This window comes from Numida meleagris, chromosome 13, assembly GCF_002078875.1.
Source record: "Numida meleagris isolate 19003 breed g44 Domestic line chromosome 13, NumMel1.0, whole genome shotgun sequence".
NCBI lineage: Eukaryota > Metazoa > Chordata > Aves > Galliformes > Numididae > Numida > Numida meleagris.
In genome coordinates this window covers 4517937-4543579 of record NC_034421.1, presented here as the reverse complement: position 1 = coordinate 4543579, position 25643 = coordinate 4517937, and the positions used below count along the sequence as shown (strand labels likewise).

The 25643-nt window shown below is 45.5% G+C and overlaps 1 protein-coding gene across 4 annotated transcripts in view; it reads left to right on the top strand.

Moving 5' to 3' along the window:
- The window catches only part of SMURF1 (SMAD specific E3 ubiquitin protein ligase 1), a 43443-nt gene continuing 19061 nt past the window's right edge, over nucleotides 1262–25643 (top strand). For all 4 annotated transcript variants that reach the window (XM_021411482.1, XM_021411481.1, XM_021411480.1 and 1 more), the window contains exon 1: nucleotides 1262–1571. In XM_021411482.1, coding sequence (XP_021267157.1) covers nucleotides 1277–1571 — 295 coding nt within the window. In that variant the 5' untranslated portion in view covers nucleotides 1262–1276. The remainder of the gene's footprint in view (nucleotides 1572–25643) is intronic.

The following is a 25643-nucleotide window of genomic DNA, read 5'->3' as shown; positions in this document are numbered from 1 at the left end:
CTGCTCTTCCTGTGCTTGGGCACAGGGCTGCTGTGTGCTGATGCTCTGCTGACTTACAGCAAGCTAAAAAGGGAAAGGTCAGAACTTCAGGGTTCTTTCCCTGCTCACCTGTGTGAGGCTGCTGTAGATGAGTTGCTTCCTTTCACCTTTGCAGCCCTAGGTTGGAAGAGAAGTGTCCCTGGCTGTGATGTGTTGATGCTGCTCTGCTTTCCAAATCCAGAGCACCTCTACCTTTCCTTGAGAAGAACTATAATAATAAGCTTTGCTGATTGAAGTGTCCTCTGTCCTGACCAGAGAGGAGCTCAGTGCCTTGCTGGAGATGTGGGTAAGGCACTGCTGGTGCCTGTGGGGGCCTGTTTGTGCTGTGTAAAGACCTGAATAGGGAGATGAAGTTTGCAGGGGGGGGGAAGCAGGTTCTCTTAAGCCTAATTGGTCATTTCTCTCTGCCGTGGGAGCACCTGGTAATTCTCCAGCACTGTGCAGGTGTGTCCTGCAGGTCTGGCTCTTCAGGAGAAGTCAAAGGGGGTTTCATGGTGGGGAGCTGTGTGGCCCTCTGCTTTCAGGACTAAAGGAGGAGCACTGGCAACCCAGCAGCATTTGCTGTCCTGCCTGGCTGCACATGCCCCACAGAGCCCTAGCTTGTGGCTTTGCCTCCACGCCAGTTTTGGAGGCTGCTCTGTGTTTGTTGGGGTGCAGGTTTTAGGGGTTTAGGTTTAAGGATGGCTTATGGGATGCTTTTGGGCTTATGTTTTGGTGGCTCATAAACCAATCAGGGGGCTGGTTCATGTCTTATTGTAGCCCCACATTTACCACTGTTGACTCCCAAACTGCAGAGAGCATCCATGTTTGCTCTGCACCACCCCTGTGTCCTCCCAAATCTCCCCTATACCCAACGGAGACAATTCATTTCTCTACTTCCTTAGGAAACAAACTTCCTTGGGAAAGAATAGGGGGAAATGGAATAATGCTGAAGATATCCATATCAGTGAACGTCACTGAAAGCAAATGCACCTTAATTTGGTATATTTCTGGATCAGTAGGTGGGAAAAGAGTCCAGGAAAGCCGCATTCACGTATACTGTAGTCCATGTGAGGAGCCCGATGCCCCGATTTCAGCTCTGTGTGAGGTCAGTGCATCCCAGCCCGCGGCGCGGGGCTGGAACGAGGCGGTCTTTAAGGCCCCGTGAGTCTCCGTGCCACCCCACGGCCCTCCCGCACGCAAGGGGGCGCCGCACTCCTCCCTCAAAGCGCGGCCCTCCACCCCCGACCTCCCCAAGATGGTGGCGCCGCGCCGCCTCTCCTCCCGCGCGCTGACGTCACGCCCCGAGACGCGGGGCGGGGCTGAGGCGGAGCGGAGGCGCTGTCCGGGCCGGGCCGGGTCGGGCTGGCGGCGGCGGCTGAGGCGGGCGGCGGCGGCGGCGGGTCCGGCCGCGGGCGGAGCGCGGAGAGCGGCCGGGGGTTCAGCAGGCCCGCATGGGGTTGCGCGGGGCCGCGGGTTGATCTCGCCGCGGGGCGCGATGTCGAACCCCGGGACGCGTCGGAACGGCTCCAGCATCAAGATCCGCCTCACAGGTAATAACGGCGCGGGAGGGGCCCTGGCGCGGCCCGGGGCCTTTCCTACACGCAGTGGGGCCGGGGGGGAGGGGGCCGCGGGCCGCTGAGGGCCGGGGGCGGTCGTCGCCGTGCGGGGAGGCCGAGCCGGGGCGGCGGGGCCCAGCTGTTACCCGCTCCTCCTCTCCGCTTCCCCCGTTCCCGCTCCTGGCCCGGGGTGCTGGTGTGTTTCGAAGTTATTTCTGTTTGTTTCCTTTTTTCTTTTTTTTTTCCCCACCTTCGTGGCACTCCGTTCCCCCACGCAGTGCCGCCCGCCGTGCCCTCGGCTTCCCCCTTCCCTGCGAGCGGACTCTTTAACGAACCCTCTCCTCATCTCGTTTGTCTCTGCTCGGCTCCATAAGCTTTGTGGAGGAGGAGAGCCCCGCTGGGCTCTCTCCGTGCGTTTCGTTGCTTTGAGTGGTTTTTCTCTGGGTTGGTTGTCTTGTTTTTTGCTTTGTTTCCCTTTCTGTTTTCCTCCTTGCTTGCTTCCTCTCCCAAATCCAACTTCTGAAATCCCTTCCCATAGCAAGAGGTGCCAAGGAACCGATGTGCTCCGTGTCCCCTCGCGAGGTCTGTGCGTGCACACATGGATAAGCCAATTTATGGTGCACCCTCAGAGGTCTGGATTAGATCTTCTGCAAGCTGCTCTGGCTGATGCTGAGCTGCTCTTCTAATGGGAAGAGGCACAGGTTCTGCTTCTTAAGGCTGTGGGATGAATTATTAATAAATAAAGCCAGATCCGACCTTTCAAAGGCAACAGGTGGATGCTTGGAGATCTCAGGGCTGTGGTTCATTCAGACCCAGGCGCCGGCATTGATCTTTACAGAGCCGTAGCTGTGGGAGCGTGAGATATTGCCAAATAATGAGAAAAATGGCACAAGGTAAACATCGGTTCCAGGTTAACTTGCTTCTGGCATGCGCTGCGATCAATCAGAAGCAACTCTTCAAAAAAAACCCTGGTTTGCTTTTAATCCTTTTTGATTCTGTGCTGCTCGTGCTTTAGAAGGCTGCAGTTGGCAAGGAAAATGTAAATCTGAAAATCCTTTCGGACATGAGAAGGCTGGAAATACTTTTAGGGTGCATAGATGATGTTTGATCTGAAATTAGTTTTGTGGTGCCGTATGCTAAATGTCAAATCAGTCGCTAATGTGGCTTCTTTTTATGCAAGTCAGTCAATAAAAATGTTGGGAGTTGAGTAACTTCTGCTGTGGTCATAGCCCTTCAGAGCGGGCGGGTATCATTTAAATAGCAGATAGAAGCTGTTGGTTTTGGTTTTAAAGAGCAAATGCTGCATCAAAGTGTTTTTTGCCTTTTAGCATGCACTGTTCTTCTCTCCTAGCTGAGAGCATTTTTTGGAAGAGACTGAAGTTTCAGTTTATTGAGCAACTTGGTGGATTTTCTCACTCCTCTCTTTTTTTTTTAATTAATTATATTGGAGAACTCTGCTTGCTCAAACATATTTTTGGTTTTTACAAGCATGCAACCTGGGTGGTACGACAAAAATTGCCGTGTTTAATCAAAAATAAATTGCTCTGGGAGAGGTTTCCCTTTGGAGCTGTTAGGAAATGCTGCGTCCTCGGCGTCGCTGGAGGCCGGCGGGCTGACTTACCTGCTCCACATCGCTGCAGCCTGCGTGGCTCCTGTTTCCTCATCTGTTCTGCTGCTGGGAGGTTTGAGCGGAGTTCAATCAAGGCAGAGGACGTCTTCTGTTATGGTTTACTACCTGCGTTGTGTTTGCTGTGATTAGAAACCATTTATGTGTTGCGCTACTGAAAATAGCTGTGTAAATAGCACTTAGTCTGAAGGCGCCTGTGAGCGTTGCATTAGTTGAATCTTTCTGCTTTTTTAAAAGGCATCTTTTTTTTTTTTCTTGTTTATTGGCATGGTATGTATACGAGCAATGTGTTGGAAATATTTTAGTTACGTGAATATATTAGGAATGATCTTGTATCTCGTACGGAGTGGTATCAGTCTTATCCCAATGCAAATTGCACTGAAGTGGCAAATAATGCATCCTGATTAGAAATGAAAAAGGAACCCAACACCCACAGCTGCAAGTAACTTGGATGACAGATTAAAATGACCACGTCCTGTGGATCTGAAACACACTCATGTCTCCTTATATCTCAGTTTCTCCAAAAGCACGTGCAAAGTTCCTCTTGTTTCCACGGGAGCTTTCACCGCTGCTGGTGATACAGGAGCCAAGAATGTTTATGGCCTTGTCTCGCTGCTCGGAGCAGTTCTAGGCAAAGTGAGGTAGAACTTGTCATTAAATCTGTGGTCTCTCTGTATTGGTGCTGCCATCGGGGTAGCGCAGCCGTGACAGACGTCTCAAAAAGGGAATGATAATAATAAAATGGTGCTGTGAGTGCTTGAGGAGTCTGCTCAGGATCTTCTGGGTCAGGGAGGAATGCGGTCCAAAGTCAAAGGGGCCTTTGAGCAGCAGATCTCTTTTTTAGCTGATGTCCTCCTCTGACACCTTTGTTTGCTGCTGCAGTCACCGCTCCCCAGGGGAAGTTCCAAAGGGTTTATCAACTCCAAAGCTTACATGCTTCTTACTCATACTGTTATATCACCCAGAAGTACTTGTGAAAACTGCAGTCTCATTGTGCTGGATCTCAGAGATGCTCCTGTTCCAGGTAGCTTGCAGATGGAATTGGGAAGATTGTGAAGTAGTGGACTAAACATGCAGCTTCTGTAGCAGAAAAACTCGAGGTTGTGTTCTGACTTCATCTGTATGGCTTTTTCATCAGCATTGCAGCAGAGGTGTTAAAAGCTGTCTGGCTTCTGGTGCTAGAGAGGAACTGAGAGAAGATGGGGAAGGAAAAGGCATTTGTTCAAATGTTAAAGATCGCTTTGGAGAGGGAGCAGGAAGGGGAGAGGACCACATGCAGAAGTTCAGAGCCCATGGAAACGTGTAGATGGCCATGTGGAGGGCTGATGGCAAAGCCAGTTTCTTTAGCAGAAAAGCAGCAGTTGGTAAAGCAGGAGAGTGCAGTCATCCCTCAGCGTTAAAAAAGGCCTTCCTCCTTGGCAGACCCAGTCTAGGAGCTGTTTGTTGTTGTATCTGTAGAGGTTTTGGAGGGAGGGTGAGAGGAAGGAGAGCTTGATGTCAGAAGCGTCAAGGAGGAATGAGGAAGATGATGAGGAAGTGCGTGGCTTACGTGAGGTGAGGGCATTCACAGGCCATGTTTGATTTCTAGAGGAAAAGTTGGGTTTAGCAGGGACAAAGAAAGGGAGAGAGGCGGTGCAGTTCAGTGTCCAAAACACCACTTTCATTTCCCTCTGCTTAGAACGGGTCAGGGAAGTCCCATCTGTGCAGTGCTGGTAAAAGGCTGGCTTGGGCTCGTTTTGCAGATATTCATTGGTAATTTAAGGAACGCATTAAAGAATACAGTGACTTCAAGTACAAAGTAAAATATTACATTTCTTTAAAAGCAATACACTTAAGCTTGTTATGAAGGCATACGTTAAAAAGTGTCACAAACGCTTCCCTTTCATGACTAATGTAGTATTGATCGATTCAGCAGAGTTAACCGACCGATCAATAGCAACGCTAATATTGGCGACCTAGACAGTTTTATGTCCCGTGTTCAGAAACAATGACTATCTGTGCAGGGATCTGTATATCAAAAGTAGTAAATACCTCATGGGCTGTCTGTAGTTTTACGTTTTTATGTTAGAAAGAGTCCTGGCTGCAGACTGATGGTGCTAGTGTAAGAGGCTAGGCTGCCCAGCTGGCCATTTTAGTCTGCCCTCGCGTTTGTGGCTGCTCAGTGGCTTGCTGATAGGAAGGACGAGGAGGTTTGGGGCATGGAGCTAGGGGGACTTAAAATAAAAATTAAAAAAAATCTTGCTTTCATGGGGAGAAGCCGCTGCAGTAGGCAGCTGGCATCCTTGGGCTGCTGCACTGGGAACCAAGAGCTGCGCAGGCGGGTGGGCTGCGAGTCGCTGCCTTTGTCTCTCCCATTCCGTCCGAGCTGTGCCAGCACCATTGTCCTGGTGGAAGTAAATTACATCTCCAAAAGGAGTTTGCTTGAACATCCCCTCAGGCAGGGAAAGTAGAAACAATAACTACTTTATTCCCAACTTGAAACTTTCTTTTCTCAAACTGGGTGCCTTCCTATGAAGGAATGTAATTTGGAATGCTGTTGTGGAGCTGCTTAATGATTTCTTTTTTAATTCCTTACAGCGTTCTCATCCTCTTCCCTAAATGGCTTTATCGCGTTATAAAATTCGGTAGCATGGCGCTTTCTGCGTTGTAAAATGGAGTAATGGGGCGATCTCCCAGTGAGGAAGTCAGCTTCGTACTGGGATGCTGCCTGCCCGTCCCTGACCTACTGGCAGCAGCAGCCACCAGTGCCCTGCAGGTAAATGGCAGCGGGAGCAGTGCGGCTGGTTCCTGCTGCTGGCCTGGGCAGTGTGTGTGTGTTGGAGCTTTGTCTGGACTGCCGCCCAACTTTAAGCAAGTCCGGTTGACATGTTTAAAGTTGGATTAAGCTGGTTAGGTGACTTGCTGCTATTTATGGTTCCAGACTTAAATACTCCCTCGGCTGCCTTGTTCCTTTGGTTGGAGCAGCGTGGTAGGGAAGATTGGTGTGAAATGAAAAGATAAGGTGAAATCACTATAACGTGTTTGTGAAGCTTAGGTGTGTACACTTCAGAGGAACCCATTGAAGGTTTGAGTGCAGAGAACATTAAAAACATAAAAAAAAAAATGACTGTTCTATCTGCCGGTGTTTTCAGTGCGTGAGGAATGAGACCTTTTCTTGATGGTTTTTTTCCATGATGATTTCTCCCAAACTGATAAAAATGTTACTGTGAAAAGGACCGGATTCTGCAGTATCACTGAAAGCTTTTATCTGCGTTAGTGCTGTGATAATTTGCATCTGGGAACCGAACACTGATGCTGATTTATGCTCCCGAAGTGAAAGAAAGTTGCATTACCACAGTACTGAAAATGGTTTGTTCTTTCCTATAGTGTGAGTTGGCTTGGGTGGGCGAACGTGTCGGTGAGATGTGAAGTCTCAAGATACTTGCTGACAGCCACTGTGTCATTCCTCCTGCTCTGACCTGTTTAGGCATTGGGGTACGTGCTGTGCTCTCTAGTGTAGCCCTTGGTGCTCTGACCAACACCAGGGCATTAATGGTGAGGACAGCACAACAGCTGACCGACTCCCGGCAGTTTTGCCTCGATACCACCTCCCCTTCTTTAGCATGCACGTTAGAAAGCGTGCAGCTGGACATGCAGCCAGTTACTGCAAGCACTCCTGTTACTGCTGGTAGAGGGGAAGTTGCACTGCTCTTGGATGATGATGTTTCAGGTGCTTACAGATGAGTTCCTGCAGGCACCGCTGCAATAACTTTGGATGTTATCTCCTTGCTCGTCTGCTGACCCCTCCGTGCCAGACATTTGTCACTCACTGCAGGGAACTGGTGGAGGAAAACTTGCGCTCGTACTTCATCTGCATCTGTGCAACTTCAGCTTCTGAAATTGATTCTTTGTCAAGAGCTGAAACTGAAGAGCTGGACTTGGAAAAGCTGGGCTATGAGCGTGTGTCCCCTTCTGCTGGGAGGAGCTGAGCTTGGGAGAGAAAAGCAGAAGAAGGGAGAGTGGTGATTTCCTAAGCCCTGCAGCAAGCTTTGCTAGAGGTGTTTGTTGGTATATATCCATTTAGAAAAGATTTTTCTAAATATTGATGTGACAGCAGGAGAAATCTGCCTGTTGGTTGGCTGAAGATGAGCCAGTAGGCGGGGGACAGGTTAAGATGTTACAATGCTTATAAACTTTGTTTCACGCCTCTTGGAAAGGAAATCTTGCCCGTTTTGAATGGGGATCCCTGGGCACGTTCCTCTCCCCTTTCCATCTGTCATCCTTGTGGAAGTCAGAAAATGCAGTGAGAGGACAGAGTGAAAATGTTGGAAGCTTTTCTTTCAAATCTTCTCTTGTATTCTCTTATGAACTGGCAACTTCATTGGGAATATTTGGGGATCCTGGAGCTGGATGATAAATTCGACGATGCTCTAGTTGAATTGGCAGAATAAGCTCACATGCTGTTTTAGAAAGAATCTCTCCACAGGGCTGTAATAGCTTGATGCCTTCCTCTTCAGTAAGTCATTTTTGTCAAGTTGAAGGCCAAAATTCAAACTGGCTTGTTGTCAAGGACACTAAGCACAGCGGGCAAAAATCCCCAAGGCTACCCAGTTCACAGCGCAGAGATAGAGCCGGCAGAGCACGGTTTGCTCTTTCTCCCCTCCCCCGTGAAAAATCCTTTTTTTTTCTTATTTCTTTTTTTTTTTTTTTGAGGATATGGGCACTATTATGCATACTAATAGAATGCAGCAGCGAGTATTTAAATGGGCAGCTTGTTCCTCTGTCCGTGGGCGAGACAATCGCGGATTGTTGGGGAGCCGCGATGCGGTGACCGCGCCGCTCGCCCCGCCAGCTGTGTGCACCTCCTGCAGCTGCACCTTGCCCCTGTGCACCTCGTCCCGGGAGGCTCCTCATCCCAATCCAGGCAGTTAGGGTGGTGGGAAATGCTGGGAGATCCTGGGGAATTAGGTGTGTGTGACAGCTTTCTGTTTTACGCTTTGTTTCCTTATCGTCACGTAGGTATACACCGCGACTCATGTAGGAAGAAAGGGTGATGTTAAACCACGCAGCTCACTGCGAGTGTTAGTGACCACTGGAGTATTCCAGGAATATTACATGTCCCTGGATTTCCTCGCTAGTGTTCAGGTTTAGCCATGGTGGTTATTTCCTTTCAAACAGTAGGTGTTTCTTTCCCAGGAGGTCATGAAGAAGCCCCACATGAAGGTGATAAAACGTCTCTGTTTCAGAGATACTCGGATGTTTTCTGATCTTGCAGTCATCTTCACTTCTGTATTAATTAGTAGTAGATGAAGATATTTCTCAAGAAGTTGCAGTTTTTTTTTCCTCTAAGTTGATGAGATCTGTCTTGGTACGTTTTATTATTTGGAATGAAATAGCATTTTTTAATGAGTGAATTAGAAGGAATAATGTTTTCTTTGTCCTTTCCATATGTTTGCCTTTCAGTCTTCCATAAAAATCTGCCTATTTCCTCTAATCATTGGACTATAATAAAATGCATATATTCTTATCAATATATTCTTATCAATTTGAAGTTTCTTGCTTACTTCACAAAATTAAATTTGTGTGTGTTAAAGAAAAGCTGTTCTTCTAATCCATCTCCCTGGTTTCCAAGATACTCTATCAACAGCTCTCCATTGTGATTTTTCTCCTCAAAGGTCAAAACTCATTTAAGATAGTTGCCTTTCCATTTGTTTGGACTTGAAGTCAACTGCTGGCATCAGTCTGATCCTGGTCTCATTTTGTCCAGCCCTGACTGTGGTCAGTGTTACATCCCCATCAGCATAGGACAGACCTTGGTCCCTCAATGGATGCATCTTTTGAGATGCATCTGCTCCATTTTACTGCAGGGCATGAACGACGAGAAAAATCCAGACTGCATGTGAAATGAAACGTAACTGAGTGTATGGATTGTGCTGTTGCTTATTTATTTATTTTTTTACTTCACAAGTGCAATATTTAAAAAAGTGGAATTTCAGTCTGATTCAGACTTGCAGTGGTTGATATACGCATCGTTCTTTATTCTCGCAGCTGATGTGTTTTGGTTTTTCCCATGTGTTTTTGTAAGAATGCGGGAACTTGCTTTTAAACTGAGAAGTAAAACACGTGGATGTCATACTGAGCAAGTGTGAGCCTGGCTAATGGATACGTCGCTGTGGAACAAGGCTTCTTGGAACTTCTAGCATGAATGGCAGAGAACCCATCGGAATTGGGAAACAGAGTGCTGAGTGGAGCGGGTCAGTGTAAGCTAGAGGTGTGCTGTCAGCCTTTGAAAGAAGAACTTGGGCAATATCTTGAAATTATATTTACTTCAGTATAGTTATAGCAGTAGAAATTACAAGCAATCTCTTACAGTGACTGCAGAGAGGAGCCTGTCACGCTAAGCACTATGATGGGCACGTTACTATCTTGTGTGTGTGCAAATACCCTGTTAATCAGCAGATCAGAGGGAACAGAAGTCCTGAAGTGTTGGAGATTTTGAAAATCTGATTTTCAGAAAACCACTTTTTCATCTCACCATAGAAAAAAAATCCGAGTCTTTATGCTGTAGGGGCTGGCGATGCTTTTAACCTACCCCTGAAATATTTTGACTAAAGAGAAGGTATGTCTGTTGGGAGCCCCCCGTTTTATGGATGAGCACGGAAATACACCGAGATTCAACTGCAGCAGGAGCCGGGAGCCGGCAGGTGCTGGCAGGGAGCAGAGGTGTGGAGCCCACCGTGCAGGAGAGGGTGCGACTGCAAACCTGCATGGCTCTGTTCAGCTGGCTGCTTGTGTGATGCAACCAAGGCCAGCTCGGTTTCCAGAAGGCGCCCACGATTCGTTACGTACTGTAACATTCACCTTTCCAACATTTTTAGGGAACGGGAAGTTAACAGACTTCTTTTCCCCATCCGTGTTAATTAGTTGCAGCTGTTAGAGGCCGATAAAGCAGCGCAGGTACGCGGCTGGCCGGCAGTCAGCCCTGAGCGCTGTGCAGGAGCGCGGTGCGTGCAGCAGTGCTGCTGCCACCAGGCTGCCTTAGCAGTGCATCTCCCTGGGCTAGGACAGAACTCGGGCAAACAAAAGAAACCTGCACACGGGTGTTTTTCATGCGTTGCGTTCTTCAGATTAAAATTAAATACCTTCTCAGAATTAGAAAAGTCTGTTTGGTAACAGAATAAATAATGCTGCTGTGTGATCCAACAGCTTGGCTTCGGCTCGGTCACAAGCGATGTTGTTGTTGTTGTTCAATCACAGAAGTAGTTTGACTTGTCTACAAATAATGTTTTGATAAACTTCAATAGGAATTAGCGAAGCGCCCATCAAATGGGGTTTATAAAAAGTTGCTTGGGAAAATGTGCCGTAAGTAGTCTGCAATTCAAGGCATTTCCTTCGCGGGATGCTTATCAAGTCTGCGTGTGCTACTTCCAAACTGAACTAGGACATAGATGAGAGCTATTTTTGATAGAAGGGGGGAGCAAAGGAAATAAAGCTGAGCTGAAAAATAGTAGTGGTTTCCCCCCCCTTTTTTTTTTTTATCATCACCTCAGGATGTAAATCATACAAGTGTGCGGGGAAGAAACAGGCTTTGAAACACCAGAAGGAGTCAGATTAATCTGTGATGCTCGAGATGGTGCTAGTAGTGTAAACGTGACTGAAATAGTCATTGTAGGGCTGGTGTGTAAATATGTTAGAAGCCTTGGGGTAAAGTGGCTTCTCTCACATCGTCACTATGGGAAGAAAAACCAAAATGCCCTGCTTGTTCCTGGGGTGGCTCTGTGCTGCAGAGCAGCTGCCAGTTGTTCAGACAGCCGTGCTTCCAGATGCCTCTGTGGAGCTGTAGAGCTTTTCTTTCTTCTTTTATTTAACGATAGCAGCAAAGAATTGTAGCGTAGATGAAAATAGATGAAAAGGACACAGCAAAAAATTCTGTGGGGATTTCTTCTAGATGAGAAGGCTGATAGTTATCCGTTTCCTAAGCTGTTGGTGGTTCCACAATTCAGCAGTGAAACCTGGCACGCCAAGCTGTCCACGCATCTCAGAGCCGGGGCAGCGCTGTCTCCTCCATCAGGCTGATGAATGAAATTAGGAGACAAGCTTAAGCTTCTTTCCAGACTGGAAAGAGATATAATGAGGCCGCAAAGGGCATCACACCTGTCATTCTCCTCTAAATAATTTTTGGGTCTTCATTGGAAGATCTGGACGGAATCACCAGGAGTGGGAGAGCGGCTGTGGGGTGGGACGGGAAGGACGTGCGTGTGCCGAGTCCCCCACTGACCTCCAGTAAAGTCCATCTTCCTTCATTTATCTCATAACCGAGCAACCGGAGTGAGCATCGTCTCTTTAGGTTCTGTTTGTTTCTCAGAGCATAATGTTCTCTAAGAGAAACATCCCGATATCGTTATCAATGACTTGCAATAACCCCTTGCATACTTTTGTTTTGACTTAGGGATTTTGTTTTGCTTTTTAAGCCCGATGAAGTTGTGTGCTAATTCCTCGCACAGAGATCCATCTGCGTCCTGCGAGCGTGTCGCTTGCAGCATCAGACAATGCATCAACCTCCTACTGGCATTTTTTAATTAAGAGAACAGCGCTATCACTTCAAATTAATGCCACATAGCTTATTTTAGCAAGGAAGAGAAATGTTGTTTATAGGTTTTTCTTATGAAAATTGTTTATTAAATTTTGCTCTCCTTTGTTTCTCTCTAGCAGTTCGTCATTCGGCGCCTGGACAATATCAGATTCCTGGTGTGCCAGTTGTGTTAGTGATATGAATAGAAATAAAGGTTTGCATTTAATATCTTGACTCCTTGATAAATAAGAATCACCTTCTTATTAAAAAAAAAATAAAACGTTGTTTTACAGTTCCCGCAAACAAAGCGTCAGCGTCTCCCACTGCATTCCCTGTGTTGAGTCCGTAGCGAAGAAATAGGTATTTCTAGGAGCTTCTGTGGCACGAGCTGTGAAGAGATGGCTTTTGTAATCCTGTTCAGTGAGATTGCTGGGCCCTGTTATACTAAATCACTGTGAGAGCGAGTAATGCGTCTAGTGAGAGCCAGCCCTAGTGAGAGTGTTCCTCGCAGAGCATTTCATTTTATCTGGAGTATTAGCACTGCTAACCATCCATGCGAAATGTAATGTATTGAATCTATTTAATCAATTTAAAATGGAGAGCAAACTTGGTAGGCTTTGACAGAGCCGGCTGTCTCTACGTGTTGTTTTTCTAAGTATTACATTTCAGACTTCGGTTGTGTTTCTGTAGCGGTTGGAGAAGAAGGTTTTGTTCAGGAGAACTTCATGTTTTATTGGTATGTGATCCAGCAACCGAGTGGTGTCACTGGGGGAGAGTGGTGTCAGGGTATGAAAGGCGGACACGAAGGCTGGATAGGGGGAGACATGGCATCTTTCCATCCGTGCTCCATCTTCCTTATATAAGACCTTTGATCGAGGTGTCTCAGCAGCAGCAGTTTATCATTTATTGATGTCATGGACGCTGACGTTTTGTACAAGCAAATCGCAAGCCCTGTTGCAGTCAAAGTGATGAAAGGATGGTGCTGAGAAAAGTGTAAACATCCTGGTCGGAGTCGTGCCACGAAGCGTCTTCATCACGATCGCAGCCTGCAGATTCACGTTGGGATTAGCAAGGGAGTTTCCTTTAGTGAATAGTTTGAAAGGTATTCTTTAAAAATTGCTGGAGGGTTTCCACATACGTTGCTGTTAAGCCACTGTTGAGAAACTGAATTTGCAAAGCTTTTCTTTTTGATTTAAAGACATCTTTGCTAGAACGCTATGTGCATGCTGTACGCTATCCATTTCCATTCTAAACTCTATTTTTATTTTGCTCTCTGAAGCTAGTCAGTAACTAAAACATTCCTAGCATCTTTTGGCAGAAGATTTAGTCAAGGACATTTGTCATCCTGCTTTCAAGGCGCTGGTTCCAGCCTTTCTCAAAGCTGCTCCAAAGCAAATTTCCTCCGGCAGTGGGTACAGTGACAGTGAGGGGAGATCCTGCACGCACTCCAAGGCTTACTGCTCTCCTCTTGTTGTCATGTGCTACCATGGCTTAATCTGAAAACAAATGTGAAATATTTAACATAGCTAGATGGTACAAGATAAGGCTTGGAATCGTTCTGTGCCCATGATGTTAGTTATGCTTGAGCTCACAGCTCACCACGCTGTCATTAGCAGAATAATATGGATAAATGTCGTATGGCCATGAAGGGAATGGGTCTCAATATGTTCAGAGCGAAGAGCCTTCCTTCCCCACCTCCCAGCTAAACCAAAGGATATTTGCTGTTGTGGATCACTTTTTCTTTCTCACCCCACCTTGGCCATGGATTTGCCCCAGCCGGGCTGTTTGTTTTGCTGTTCATCCCCGCTGACTGTCAGTGGTGCTGGGCTGAATAAACAGAGACTACTGATCAAATTTGAAGTCATTAACTTGGCAGTTCAAATAGATTCTGTCCTATATAATTAGAACAAGGGAGTAACACATAGGCTGATACGGCTTTATCGTGGATAAAAGCCTTCTTTTCATGAAATCTTGTTTGGTGCTATTCAGCTCACACAGTTTTGTGCCTCCCATGGGTCACACAAGAATTAAACATTCTGTTTAAAATACCTAAAGCGAAGAAACCCGCTTTGCTTGTGCAAAGGAGGGATGGCATTGATACAACGTGGATCTGCTGAACTTTGATACGGATTGAAAACACCGTTTGGCAGAAGGGCTCGCTAATGTGCCACGTGAAGTTATTGGTTAACCACATCCAGCTCAACCATTTCTTGGGGCAAAGGGAGCCGCTGGGGGCCGGGTACCACCAGCACCAGCTCTGGCTGTGAGCATTGCTGGAGCTGGGAAGCAGCAGTACGTGATTGTCCATCTTGCTGCTGCTCAGCTGAGCGGAATGCCCGCCTGCTAGCTCTGGATGTTTATACTCAAACACAACGGGTGATTAATTATTTTTGAAGGAAGACTTTTCCTTCTAATGCCTGCTGTTTTGTGATGTGTCTGTCAGCCTTCCAAATGAGTTTAACGTTTTCAGCGCTGTTCAGCACGGCGGTAAGACGCGGAGCATTTCGCTGGACGTGCGCCGGACTCGGTGGAGATCTGCTAGGGGTGACTCTTGGTGTGAGCATGGAATTCAAACACGTGCACCGTGTGCCTGCAGACAGCCCGGCGCTCCGCGTCACGCTGCTGCCAGGCCCTGGAGAGCGTGCAGCCCCAGCAGTCGGGTGCGTGCTTCCTGACCCACATTTCCTTGGGCAGAGTGCTGTCACGTGCCTGCCGGCACCGGGAAGCGCGTCTCCCTGCCTGGAAATCAGATGAGAACTGATGGGGTTTGGTTCATCCAGCCAAAGTGCTTGTAGGGAATCAGCACTGGGTGGCTAGTAGGTGGTTTGGTAGGTTTGGAGCGTGCGTGCGAGCTTCTTGTGGACGGGGCTGACTGCAGAACAGCAGCACAAACAAGGCTCTTATACATTGTTCTTGTCTCCTGTTATAGTTTCTAGATATGACTGATGGTTAAATCAGATCTTTGGGTTTTTTTCTGCATAGAAAAGCTTTTATGCTAATTCCTAGGCAAGTGCATTACAATCCAAGGGATGTTTTTCCTGCAATGTACAGACATGTCATACAGAACAGAACAGTGATTCTATAGTAGGGTTAACAGAGCAAAAATAGGTGAATGAATGAAAATTTGGCTTCAACAAGCTATTTATATCTCTGTAATTACAGTCTTTTTATGGAACAAGCCTGACATCTGTCCCATCCTCTTCCTTTCCCCCTCTTCCACAGCTTCCTTGTTGCTGCCCTCCCCCCTTCCCCACGCAGCTGACAGTGCCACCGCTGTCACCTCCTGCTGTCTGTCCCCAGCAGCCCTGGCAGCCTGCACCACTGCTCAGCTCTGGGTGCTGGTGCCCTCTGCCAGCTGGGGTAGGCACAGCCGTGGCTCTGGCACTCACTGTGTTTTTGTGTTTGTAAACAAGAAGGGTTGATGCTGAGCTCTCTGAACAAATGAAAAGATAGAGAAAGTAAAGAGCGCTTTGTAGCATCTTGGGCGGATGTTGAAAGGGATTATAACAGACTGAATAATTTGGAAACAAACCTAAGATTTTAAAGTTCACTTTTCCCAGGGGCTAATACCAATATTCTAAAACAGCCAATTTACTTTCTTCAAAATCAGAAGCAATGCCAAGAATTTAACTTGAGCAAACAAAATGTTTCCTTCCTTTTCCTGAACTTAAACTTTGCACCTTTATTTTCACTTGTGTTCAAGTTACTGGAGTTACTTTTCCTTTCTTGTAACTAAGCACTTAAATAATCAGCTTCAATTACTTGGAAATCTTACCTGGACGTTTGATAACTTTTTCCTAGGTTTTTGCATGTGCCTCTTTAATCCTCTGAGGCTTGATGGGTGTGATTTGAGTGTGAGCTGTTAATGAAGCAAAGAGAGGGGCTGGAAGGTGATCCCCTGTGCATGGCTTGGCTGTGGAAGGGGCTGGCAGGGCGTTGCGTGGGGCTCGTGGGATGCCTGCTTGGTTCATGGCACACGGTGTCAGTTATGTGTAATGAGTAAAAGTGCTCACTTCATTTTTCTAGTATAGATTTCCTACAGCAAAGTATCTAAGTGGTATTTTGAACTAATCTGGTGTGTGTGGTTTGTTTTTTTTTGCAGTAATAGCTTTTCTCAACGGAGTGCTTTAAAACAAATGCAGTCTTCCCACTTCAGTGCTCTATGTTGTTTGGTTTGTATTGACAGCATCTGAAATCCAGCAAAAGAATTGAGGTTAGAACTGCTCACTGTACACGTACAAGAGCTGGTAATGAGGTTATCATCAGAGAGAGAAGTCAGCAGAATGCTTGAATTCTATCTATCTTGGGCAAATCCTCCAGTTTTTTTCCCACAAGACACGAGGATGGTTTATAACCCAATACCAAGGTTCAAGTTAGGATCAAAACATCATTTATCACGGGCCATTAGGCCGTGCCACTTCTTTCGAGCTCCAGCTCGATCTTGATGATCCGCATGCTTGCTATCCTCAGGTTGATAACTACAGCCCGGGGAGCCACAGGAAGAAAGAAGTTCTTCTGAATGAGTTCCAGCTGGTTCAGTTTTTGGCTGTCCCTTTGCTAAGTAGCCCAAGAACAAAATGAACTCATTGCTCGGGGCCTTTGCACGCTGTTAACTCTTCACTGAATATTGACTTTCAGCGTCCTGGTTTTAAATCTGAGCTCACTCTTGGGTCTGTTCAGAAAGTGCTCCTCCGTCTCATCTGGTTGTTATCGTGCTTACCGCAAAACCAACAGCAGATCTGTGAATAAGGAAGGCGAAGCTGCAAGAGCACGAAGGGGTTTCTTTGGAGGCGGGGCCTGTGGCTTTGAGAAGCTTTACATAAGGCTTGAGACTTTTTATCTTTCTTTCCAAACATGCCAAAAGCACTCAGCGTGCCTCAGTTAAAATGTGAGCATGGAAAGCAACTGTATGCGTTCGAAGTTATAGAAAATGTGTAAGTTGTTTGTTACCTGAGGTGTCTGGTTTTAAAGCAGTGACACTGTGCCAGTGCCTCTCTTGGTGTAAATAGAAAGAATGCTTTTCATTTCCTTACCAAAAAAAAAAAAAAAAAAAAAAAATTGGGATGTTGACCATCTCTGCTGAAGAGTCATCCAGTATTGCTCAGAATTTGTTCTGCTAACAGTTTCCGAAGGTGCAGCAATGCTTGGAGCAGCGCTCGGTAGGGGCTGCTCTTTGCAGAAGATTTCTAGGAACTGCTCATTGCAAGAGTTATTGAAGAAATACAAAATGAGCTTGAGTTGTAGAAAAGCAGCCTAAGGCCGCTGCATAGTTTTTCCCGGGGTTTGTTCTTTTGGTATACCAAGTATGTATCTATTATGTAGGCTAAACTTATTTCTCTGCCAAAACTCTATACTGGAAATTCTTCACTCTGCTGTTTCAGAAAGAATGAAGAAATGTGGATTCTTGAGTAGTTTAACCGTGATGGTCGTGTTTGAGACTTAAAAGTTCTAAAAAATAGCTGGCAGAATGTGTTGTTTCTTATTTTCAATGCTTTTAAAGATTCTTTTTGTTGCTGTTCGTTTTGCTGGCCATTAATTTCAACGTTGGCCGTGTCCTGGGTCACCACAGCAGCTCTTTTTCCAGCGGCCTTTCCTGAGTGCCCTGTGCAGCTTTAGTTCCATACGCACGTGAGCAGTGCTGCTCTGATGAGAGCCCAACTCGCAGGTTTAGCTTTCACACAGGTTTCCATCTGCATTAACTAAAATTGTTCTGATCCATTTGAGCCTACATGACTAATAGTTTATGTAGTTTACAACTTACACATGACTTAACACCATTCATTTTGGAAATAACAATGTCATTGCTTGTAAGCAATCTACTTAGTGTTTGATGAGAACCAGACGTGGATTTTGTGCTGTTTATAAAAATAACCTAATTGGAAAATTTGGTTCCCGTCAAGTTGATTTTGTACCTTAATTGCTGTAAGATATCAAAAACGCTCAATATTGGCTCTGTCTGCAAAAACAAATCTCAGCTTTAAAATTAAGTATGCATGAAATTGTGTTCGTTTTTCCTCCCATAGAGTAGTGTTTCACGTTCAAATTGTTATGCTGAAGTATTAACACTACCTGTGTATGAGGCACTGTAAATACCAGCCGTTCTTTGGAGACAGAGAACGTGTTTTAGGTTGAAAGTTTGCTGTTTCTGTTGAAATGGCTCTTGGCTGTAGGTTTCCAGTACAGTGCTTCCTGCTGTCACAGGTTCTGCAGTGGAAGGGCACGCTTTTTTCTTCCTCCTGCACAACAGGAAGATATTTTGAAGCAGAACAGTGTGTATGGGGAGAGAGCTGGAGGTGATGCTAGGCTAGAAAATGCAGCCATCCTTGTTCCCCATAGCCTCAGGTGTAACAGCTGACCCAGGTTTGGCACGTATCATTAATCCAGAACCCCAAGGCTGGATCTGTTTTAATTGGTATGGTTGCTTGGTCCCTTGGCTAATTTTAGACACATGGTAAACATCCTCAAATGTGTTACTTCTGGTTTTGGTCTTTTGTTTTATGCTTTTTCCTCCTTAATAAAGCAGCAGAGAGCAGTTGTGCTGCTTTTCCTATCGGACTTAGGAAATGAATGTCTTGTAAAAACTCCAAGTCCATTAATTGGATGGTGTTTTGTGGGAGGAAAAAAAGCTGCTAATAGTATATAAATGTACTTGTAACTGGAGTCTTACAAACTGCTCATAAAAAATATAGTTGTGCTAATGGCATGGGTAGCCCCACAGAGAATATCTGGAAAGAGGGAGATCTAAATTTCTGTGTTTTATAGTGTGCGGAATGCTTATTGGAAAAGACTTTCATGTACTGAATTAGTAAGCAAGTGATCAGCTGCATGGGAGAGTCCTTGCAAGCTTCTATTTGATAATGAAAATATAGTGTTTAACACTTCATGCACTTAACTTAGGAAAATGGAGATCAGAGAAATTAAATTAAACACACCTAAATTAAATGATGACTTATCAGTAGACTGTGCTGCACAGGGCTCTCGTTCTCATAAAGGAGTGTCAACCAGTTAAAGGTAATTTCGGCCCAGGCAGGAGTGAAAACCAGCATAGTTTTGGACTTATTTCCAGAGTGTTTGGTTGTTGGTTTTTCTCTTGTATTTGATTCATAATTCACTGTTGTTCATCCGGTGCTTTCCAGAGGAACAATTCTGTATTTGTGAAGACTTGGCCAGCCTTTCTAGAACAGACCTGTTGTTTACCGAGGGCACGGGACCAGGGCTGCTTCGAGCTTGGTCCCCAGCTCTACCTGTTGTGAGCAGTTCTGGTTGAGTGCTCAGCTCTCTTAGGTACTTGCATGGCTTTGAAAAAGGTGCTTTGAAAACTCCAAGTGTTAAAAGTGCAAAATATTTTTGGCCATCTTAGTAAAATTCGGTTTGGAATCTGAGTTATGAGTGCATGTGGGTGGAGGAACATGTTTTTCATGCTTTAGGAATTTTTTTCCAGATGCTTTTTCAGCACTTGGGTAGCTATAAAAGCGAAGTATTAAGACTTCAACACAGTTTTTATTTAAATGTAATTTAAGAAAATGGAGCCACATAGCTTTGTGGCAAGCTTTCAACTTCAGAGCAATGATCTTGCACAACGCCTGTTGGTGTCTGTTTCAAAATGTGAGCACAAGTATGTGCAAGCCGTGCAGATAAGCCTGTCTTGATAAATACTCTTTGCTTGAAAACAAAAATTATTCAAGTGCGTGTGGTTGGAGACCCGAGATGTAGAAGGGAAGAAATGCAGAACTGTGTTGTTCCCAGTAACTACAACTTGCACGATCGAGAGTGGAGTAAATGTAAAATGCTGTTTTGTAGTTCCAGTAGGAATTTTGTCATTTGAATTGTTTTATTTAGCTGTCAGCTAAGAGACGGAATAATCTTCTGATCTCGGGGCAAATTCAATGTTATTTTAACAAAAAATACTTGTTCTTTCCAGGTACATCTGTTTCTTGCAAGTGTACGCAGAAGCTGACACTGTAGCTGAAGCCTGAGCATATGGACTGTTTTCAGGGAGCTGGGAGACCGTTTGTGGACACTTTAGCAAAGCGAAAACTTGACTGAGTTTGATAAGTCTTGGCGGTAGAGGACTGAGTTTTGAAAACCATAGAGTAGTTATATAGAACTTAATGTTCTGATAATGTTTTCTCTGGTTTATCAGCGATCATTTGGGTGTCTTTTGAGAATGGCTCTCTTTGAGAATGGGTCTTCCAGCTGCTGTAACATGGAGGTAGCAGTAGCTAACTTACCTCTTACTTCCAGTTCGCAAAGAACGTGGTTGTGCTCTGAATGTGGTGCTAGATGGTCCGCAAGGAAAAGGTCCAAGGATGTGAAGGAAGCCCGTGCTGCAAGGGTACTTCTTGATGGCAGAATCACTGTCTTGTTCTTGCCCCAGTTGTGTTCCCTCCAACTAAGGAATCACTGTAGGGGCAAGACAAATGGTGAGCTAAAGGTGCCAAAGTCACTTTGAGAGGTTTGCCCTCAACAACAGCAACGAAAAAGCCCTGGAACTAGTTTGGGTGAGAGGTGGGAATTCATTGTAGCTGGAATTTGCCCCAGAAATTCCTTGAGTGGCCTCTGCTTCGGAACTGGGGCTGGGTTGAGGACGACTGTACCAAACACCACAGTGGTTGGGATTACTTGGGTTTTACGTCTGAGTAGAACATAGGAGACTGTGTAGAGAGTATGAGAAAGTTCTTGGCCTGCACTAGAGGAAGGCACGGCAATCTCGTAAGAAAACTGAAGTAGTAATAGGATTTAATGAAAAATGTAATCTGGGAGCTAGCCTTTGTATCAGGCATTTGTTATGGGTGAACAAAGGGGAAAGAGGAGAAAGAAGAGTTAGTATGGGAGATAATTGGATATGCTTATTTCTACTTGTCTAATTTGTGTGCCTTTCTCTGATTCAGCATCGGCGTTAATTCAGCTTCCTATTGATCTCTTCTTTTTATTTAATCCCTGCAAAGTTCTCCAGCTAATTCCATAACTCTTAGTGTTTCTCCAAGGTTTGTATCTCCGTTCATCCTAAAACTTGCTTTACTGGTTGTGTTGCGTGCAGTCTTGGTTAACTGGGAATTTAATGGGGTTTCATCTTCCAATAGTCCTGCACTGTTGGTTTTTTTTAATCATTTACTTTATGGAGCATTAATCAGACCTGCTGCTGTATACATGCAAGATGTGAAGACCTACGGCCGGTCAGTGCCCAGGAGGATTTTTTCAATTTGAGTAATTTTTAGGAATCTTGGAGATGAAACTGTTGGGTTTTGTCAACTTGCTGTTGTTTGCGCTGTGAGGACTCTTTCTCATGCACGACATTTTTATGCTTAGGTAGGATGGAATTCTGATTCTTGGCAAAGTAGACACTTTAATGACATGTTAATGGACTAATAAAAATGGCTTTTTCTGGGTGTGTGGTTTTTTGAAGAGCTCTTCAAAGTTGTCTACTGTTTGCAACTGGATGCATGAAGCCAAGTTCCAGCCCACGAGGAAAGCATGCCTTGAAAAGAGGCTTTGATTCTCACTGCAGCCTACACAAAAGGGCCACAAAAAGCCTTCATGCATCAAATCCAGCAACTCTTTTGAGAACTGAGGTTTTCTAATGAAGCATTGCTTTAATCTGGTAGTCAAGTTTGGTTTCAGCTTGAGTACAGGCAGTCTTCAAATGCTGGGCTGTGATGTGTGGCAGCCCTGAAGTCTGAGGATCCTGGGCTGGTTGGTGGAGGACTGCGGGTCTGGTTGGCACCACGGCACTGGATGCATTCATGAAGGCCACTCGGTGTACACGTCAATGGATACACGTGTAAAATTAGTTTAGTACAGATAATTGGTTTCTTTGGCAAATGCAAGACTTCAGTTTGGTTTCTTTTCTGCGTTAAGCACAACAGAGATTCGCTTACTGTAAAGTTAAAGCAGTCTGTGGATTAATGCGTTGCAGTCTGAAGCAGACAGGGGAAGACTAGAAGTATTCTTAAAGCAAACAAGAAGAGGACTGGAATAGAAACCTTGGCCTTTGTGGTGACAGTTTAAGCTTTGTGTTGTGAATAAAATGGTATCTTTCAGTTCAGTGATGTGGTTTGCTGCAAAGAAACCACATTTTGACACACTCGCTGCCTTTAGCCGTCTTTCCCTTTCCATTAAACTTGCTCTTGTACCCCATCGAACATAAATGATTGTCAGCCTTAAAAAAACAAAGCACTTAAAAACCTTCACGGGTTGCCTAGTAGTAGAAATAAAAACAGACGTTTATCTGCAGCAAAGTCTCATTTAAGGTTGTGTGCACAGAAGAGGAACGATAAGCAGAGTCCTGCTTAAAGGAGCTTTGGGGGGGCGGCTCGTGGCATTCCGAGCACTTTGCACACAAATTGTGTTTGAATGGGAAGTGATTTCCCATCACAGATCCAGCAAAGGTTTTGACTGTGGGCCGTGGTGCTTTGGGCTGTTAGAGCAGCCTGTGGTCAGTAGCTGATGCTTGCGCTTTCTCTTTTTTGTGTGAGCATGTTTGTTCGTTTTAGGAGGATTTTCTATACTTGAAGCCCATTATTTTCCTGTGCAGTTCTCTGCAGACTTTTTCAGGATGGGAGAGTCCAAGAACTTGTGGTGCTTTTAATGCTTATGCTACCTATCTCCATGATTAAAGATGGCCTGCTCAGAAGTAAATATTAAGTAAAGTCCTTTCTACGTCATTAGCCCGCTGGCCTTGTGTTTACCTTCTGTCAGAAAGTAAAATGAATATATCCTGGAATCTAGCGGCGTGTTTGCACAAGCACAAATGATTAACCTGGAATATCAAAGGGAAGGCCAGAGATGGCTGAGAAGTTTATTTGCCAGCATCCCTCAGCGTGACCTTCCCCCTTTCCCAAGAAAGGTGCGGACGTGCTGCTGGTTGGCCTTGCCTTCCAGATTGACTGGAGTGCTCAGCTGAATGCTGCTGCCAGCTGAGGTTGTAGCCACGTCTAAAAAGCCTTCGTTTGAGCAAGGAGCTGCTTACCTTTAACTCAGAGCACGGAACAAAGTGTGAGTAAATGCAGTCCCTAACGCAGGTGCTCCTTTGCATTGGTGCAGACTGGTGTCTACTGAATCTTTGCGTGTTGCAAAACTCATCTACCTGATTTTATAGAGTTGAAAACAATTACAGCAGCTTAGCGCTATGCTGAGGGAAGGGTATGTTTCATGTGAGTAAATGCACTGCCTGTGCAGAGACAGCAGTGTGGAAGACTGCCCTGCAGAGCAGCAGCTATCCTTTGAGCACAGCTGGGGAGGAGGAACTTAGCACCCGAGCAGATTTGCAGGTGGCTCTGTTTACTTGGGGACATCTGAATGGTTCCTCCCCGGGGCTCTCCTCCTTCCCAGGAAGGCCGGTCACGCTACAGAGGCCGCTTGCTGGTGAAAGCAGCAGCTTTCTGATGCAATGCTCAGCCTGGCTCAGTGCAGGCAGCAGAGCCGCACTGTGCTTGCCTTCCTACACCTGCTGCAGCTCCCACAGATGATTCACTTCTGCTCTGGGAGCGGGTGAACAACCAGGAGCTGGCACAGAACCACTCAGCTCCGCTGGGCTGCGCTGAATCCCCGGGGTGAATCCTGACTGTGTCTAAGCCTCGTCCTTTCTTCACCTCCTGCCAAATATGCTTTCACGTTAATACTTCACCCAGCTGACTAATTTGGCCTTTGAAATTATCTCAGTAATGTCAGGTGCTTAAAAAAACATTCCCATCCCTTTATAAATATTATAATTGGGATGTAACGACGTTGTAGATCCCAAGCAACACTGAAGCAGTATAAAAAGAAGTTCTTGAGTGCTGCGTAGCAATCCGGAGTGCAGCATAAACAAATAGCGTGTCAAGCTGGAACAAGTCGGTTGGCTTTCAGAAGGCAGAATGCAAATGATCGAGACAGGAGAATTAGTGCCTTTTGTAACTTTGCAACAAATGCGAGCAGATTTCTCCTGCTGCCAAGCCACAAGCCTTGTTTGAAAGAAAGGAAAAGCGCTTTGCAAAGGCTGGGTGCTGGGTTTTGTGCAAAGCCTGAGCAGAGCGGGCGCTTTGCAGATCGGCATCCATCCCTTTTCCTGCACCTCGTCTGTGGGCAGCCACCTGCCGTGCAGGGGTGACATTCATAACTTTTTAGGCCTTGGTAGGTAAACCCACCTGAGTTCAGGGCTTTCAGTCTGACGTGGCAGCAGTCAGATCCCGGGGCGGTCTCAGTGGGGTCCTGTTGGAGGATATGCATTTAAGAAGCAAATCAGGCTCAGCTTCGTGGACTGGGGGGTCTGTGTGCCCACTGCTGATGTGCTTTCCTGTCCAGGTGACCCAGTGCTGGCTTTTGTCACTTGTTTCTTTACTGGAATTTAGAAATTTATAGCTTTGAATTGATAGGGCACTTGAAAATATTTTTGCCCTAGTGAGTTTCATTTGCACATAGTGGAGCAAAGTCAAAGGTCCCTCTCGGGCAACCTGCTCCTCGAGGTTGCTCCATAAAAGTTTTCCTGCTACTAGCTGTTGTGCCAGTGTTCTTACTAGAAAGAATAATGCATTTTGCAACCTAAAATTGAGGGTTTCACAGGCTGCAACTGGAAAATTGGCAGCCATGCTCCTCTGCTGTAGACTGAAAGCCTGTGGCAGAGAGGAAAGAATGAACTGAAAAATACAGTTCTTCAGTAACAGCTTTAGAAGCTCCGGCTGCTAGTGAGCTCTAGAAAGCACACCTGAAATGTAGAATAAATGTGATAATTATATAGTCAGACAGTATGCAGATTGTTACAGATGGCATACTTGTCCAACTTAATAACATATTCTTAGAATTGGGAATGGAAAGTGGTATGAGTTATTTGATTTAAAAAAGGAAAAGCTCCACTGCTCACAGGAACTTTAAAATTCATTTTGGCGAGTGCTAGAACATTCCGGTTCTGATTCTACCTGTACTCGTTGCCTGCTCTTCTGGTATTTGTTCCTCTAAAGCACCCACGTCGGGAAGAGGAAATTAAGCTTTGCCCTGCCATGCTTCCATAGAACAGCAGCAGACTGACTCTGTCATCCTGTTCTATTTCAAACTGAATTGCCATGGTCCTGCAGACTTCTCCTTTTCGGCCGGTTGTTAAAATGCTCAAAAGGAGCTTTCCCTGAATATGCAGTTTACCAGTCTCAGAAACACATAATTTTTAATCCGGTCTAAAAATAGTTTCATGTAGTGGCCGCTTTAATTATTAACAAAACCAAAGGATTTGTGTGTTTTTTTTTTTTCTGTGAACATCTGTGTTAAACTGGGATGGCTCTGGTCTGTTGGTTTGACTTGTGAGGTGAGGCAGTTTTTATTCTGCTAGATGTTTGAGCTGATGGGTCATTGCTGGGGGATTCCAGCAGAAGTGCAAAAGAAATATGTATTTATCCACATCTTCACTGTGCCCAGCATAGAGCTAGCGTGTGTAAATGCTCCCAGGGCGACTGGAAGTGCGGGACCAGACAGATGAGAAGCGTCTGTGCTGGAGGAAATGAGCATCTGAGTTTTTTCTGAGCGTTCATTCTGATGCTGAAGGATAGAATTTGGTGGAGAAGAGACACCCTCAAAGGCTGGGTCTTATAAATGCCTTTCTTGGTTCTCTTTTTGTCCTGGTGTTAGGTAAATCAGAGCTCTTGTATTTTAATGTTTGGCTCCGTAGTTCCTTTCTCTGACCTGTTATAAGAGTTTAATGGATACTGAGCAACTTGAGTTATTGTGGCCGTGCTGAGCAGCCCTTACTAAACAGCAGATTTTAGACTTGTAGCTGGTAATAGACCTAACAGAAATGGAGATTGACGCAAGTTTCCTGATCTAATTTTTGCTTAAACCACTCTATTATTGAGTGGAATTGGAGAGAGGGAAATGATGTCTCAATTGTGGACCTTACAAAGGAAAAAATCTTGATGCTTGCTTT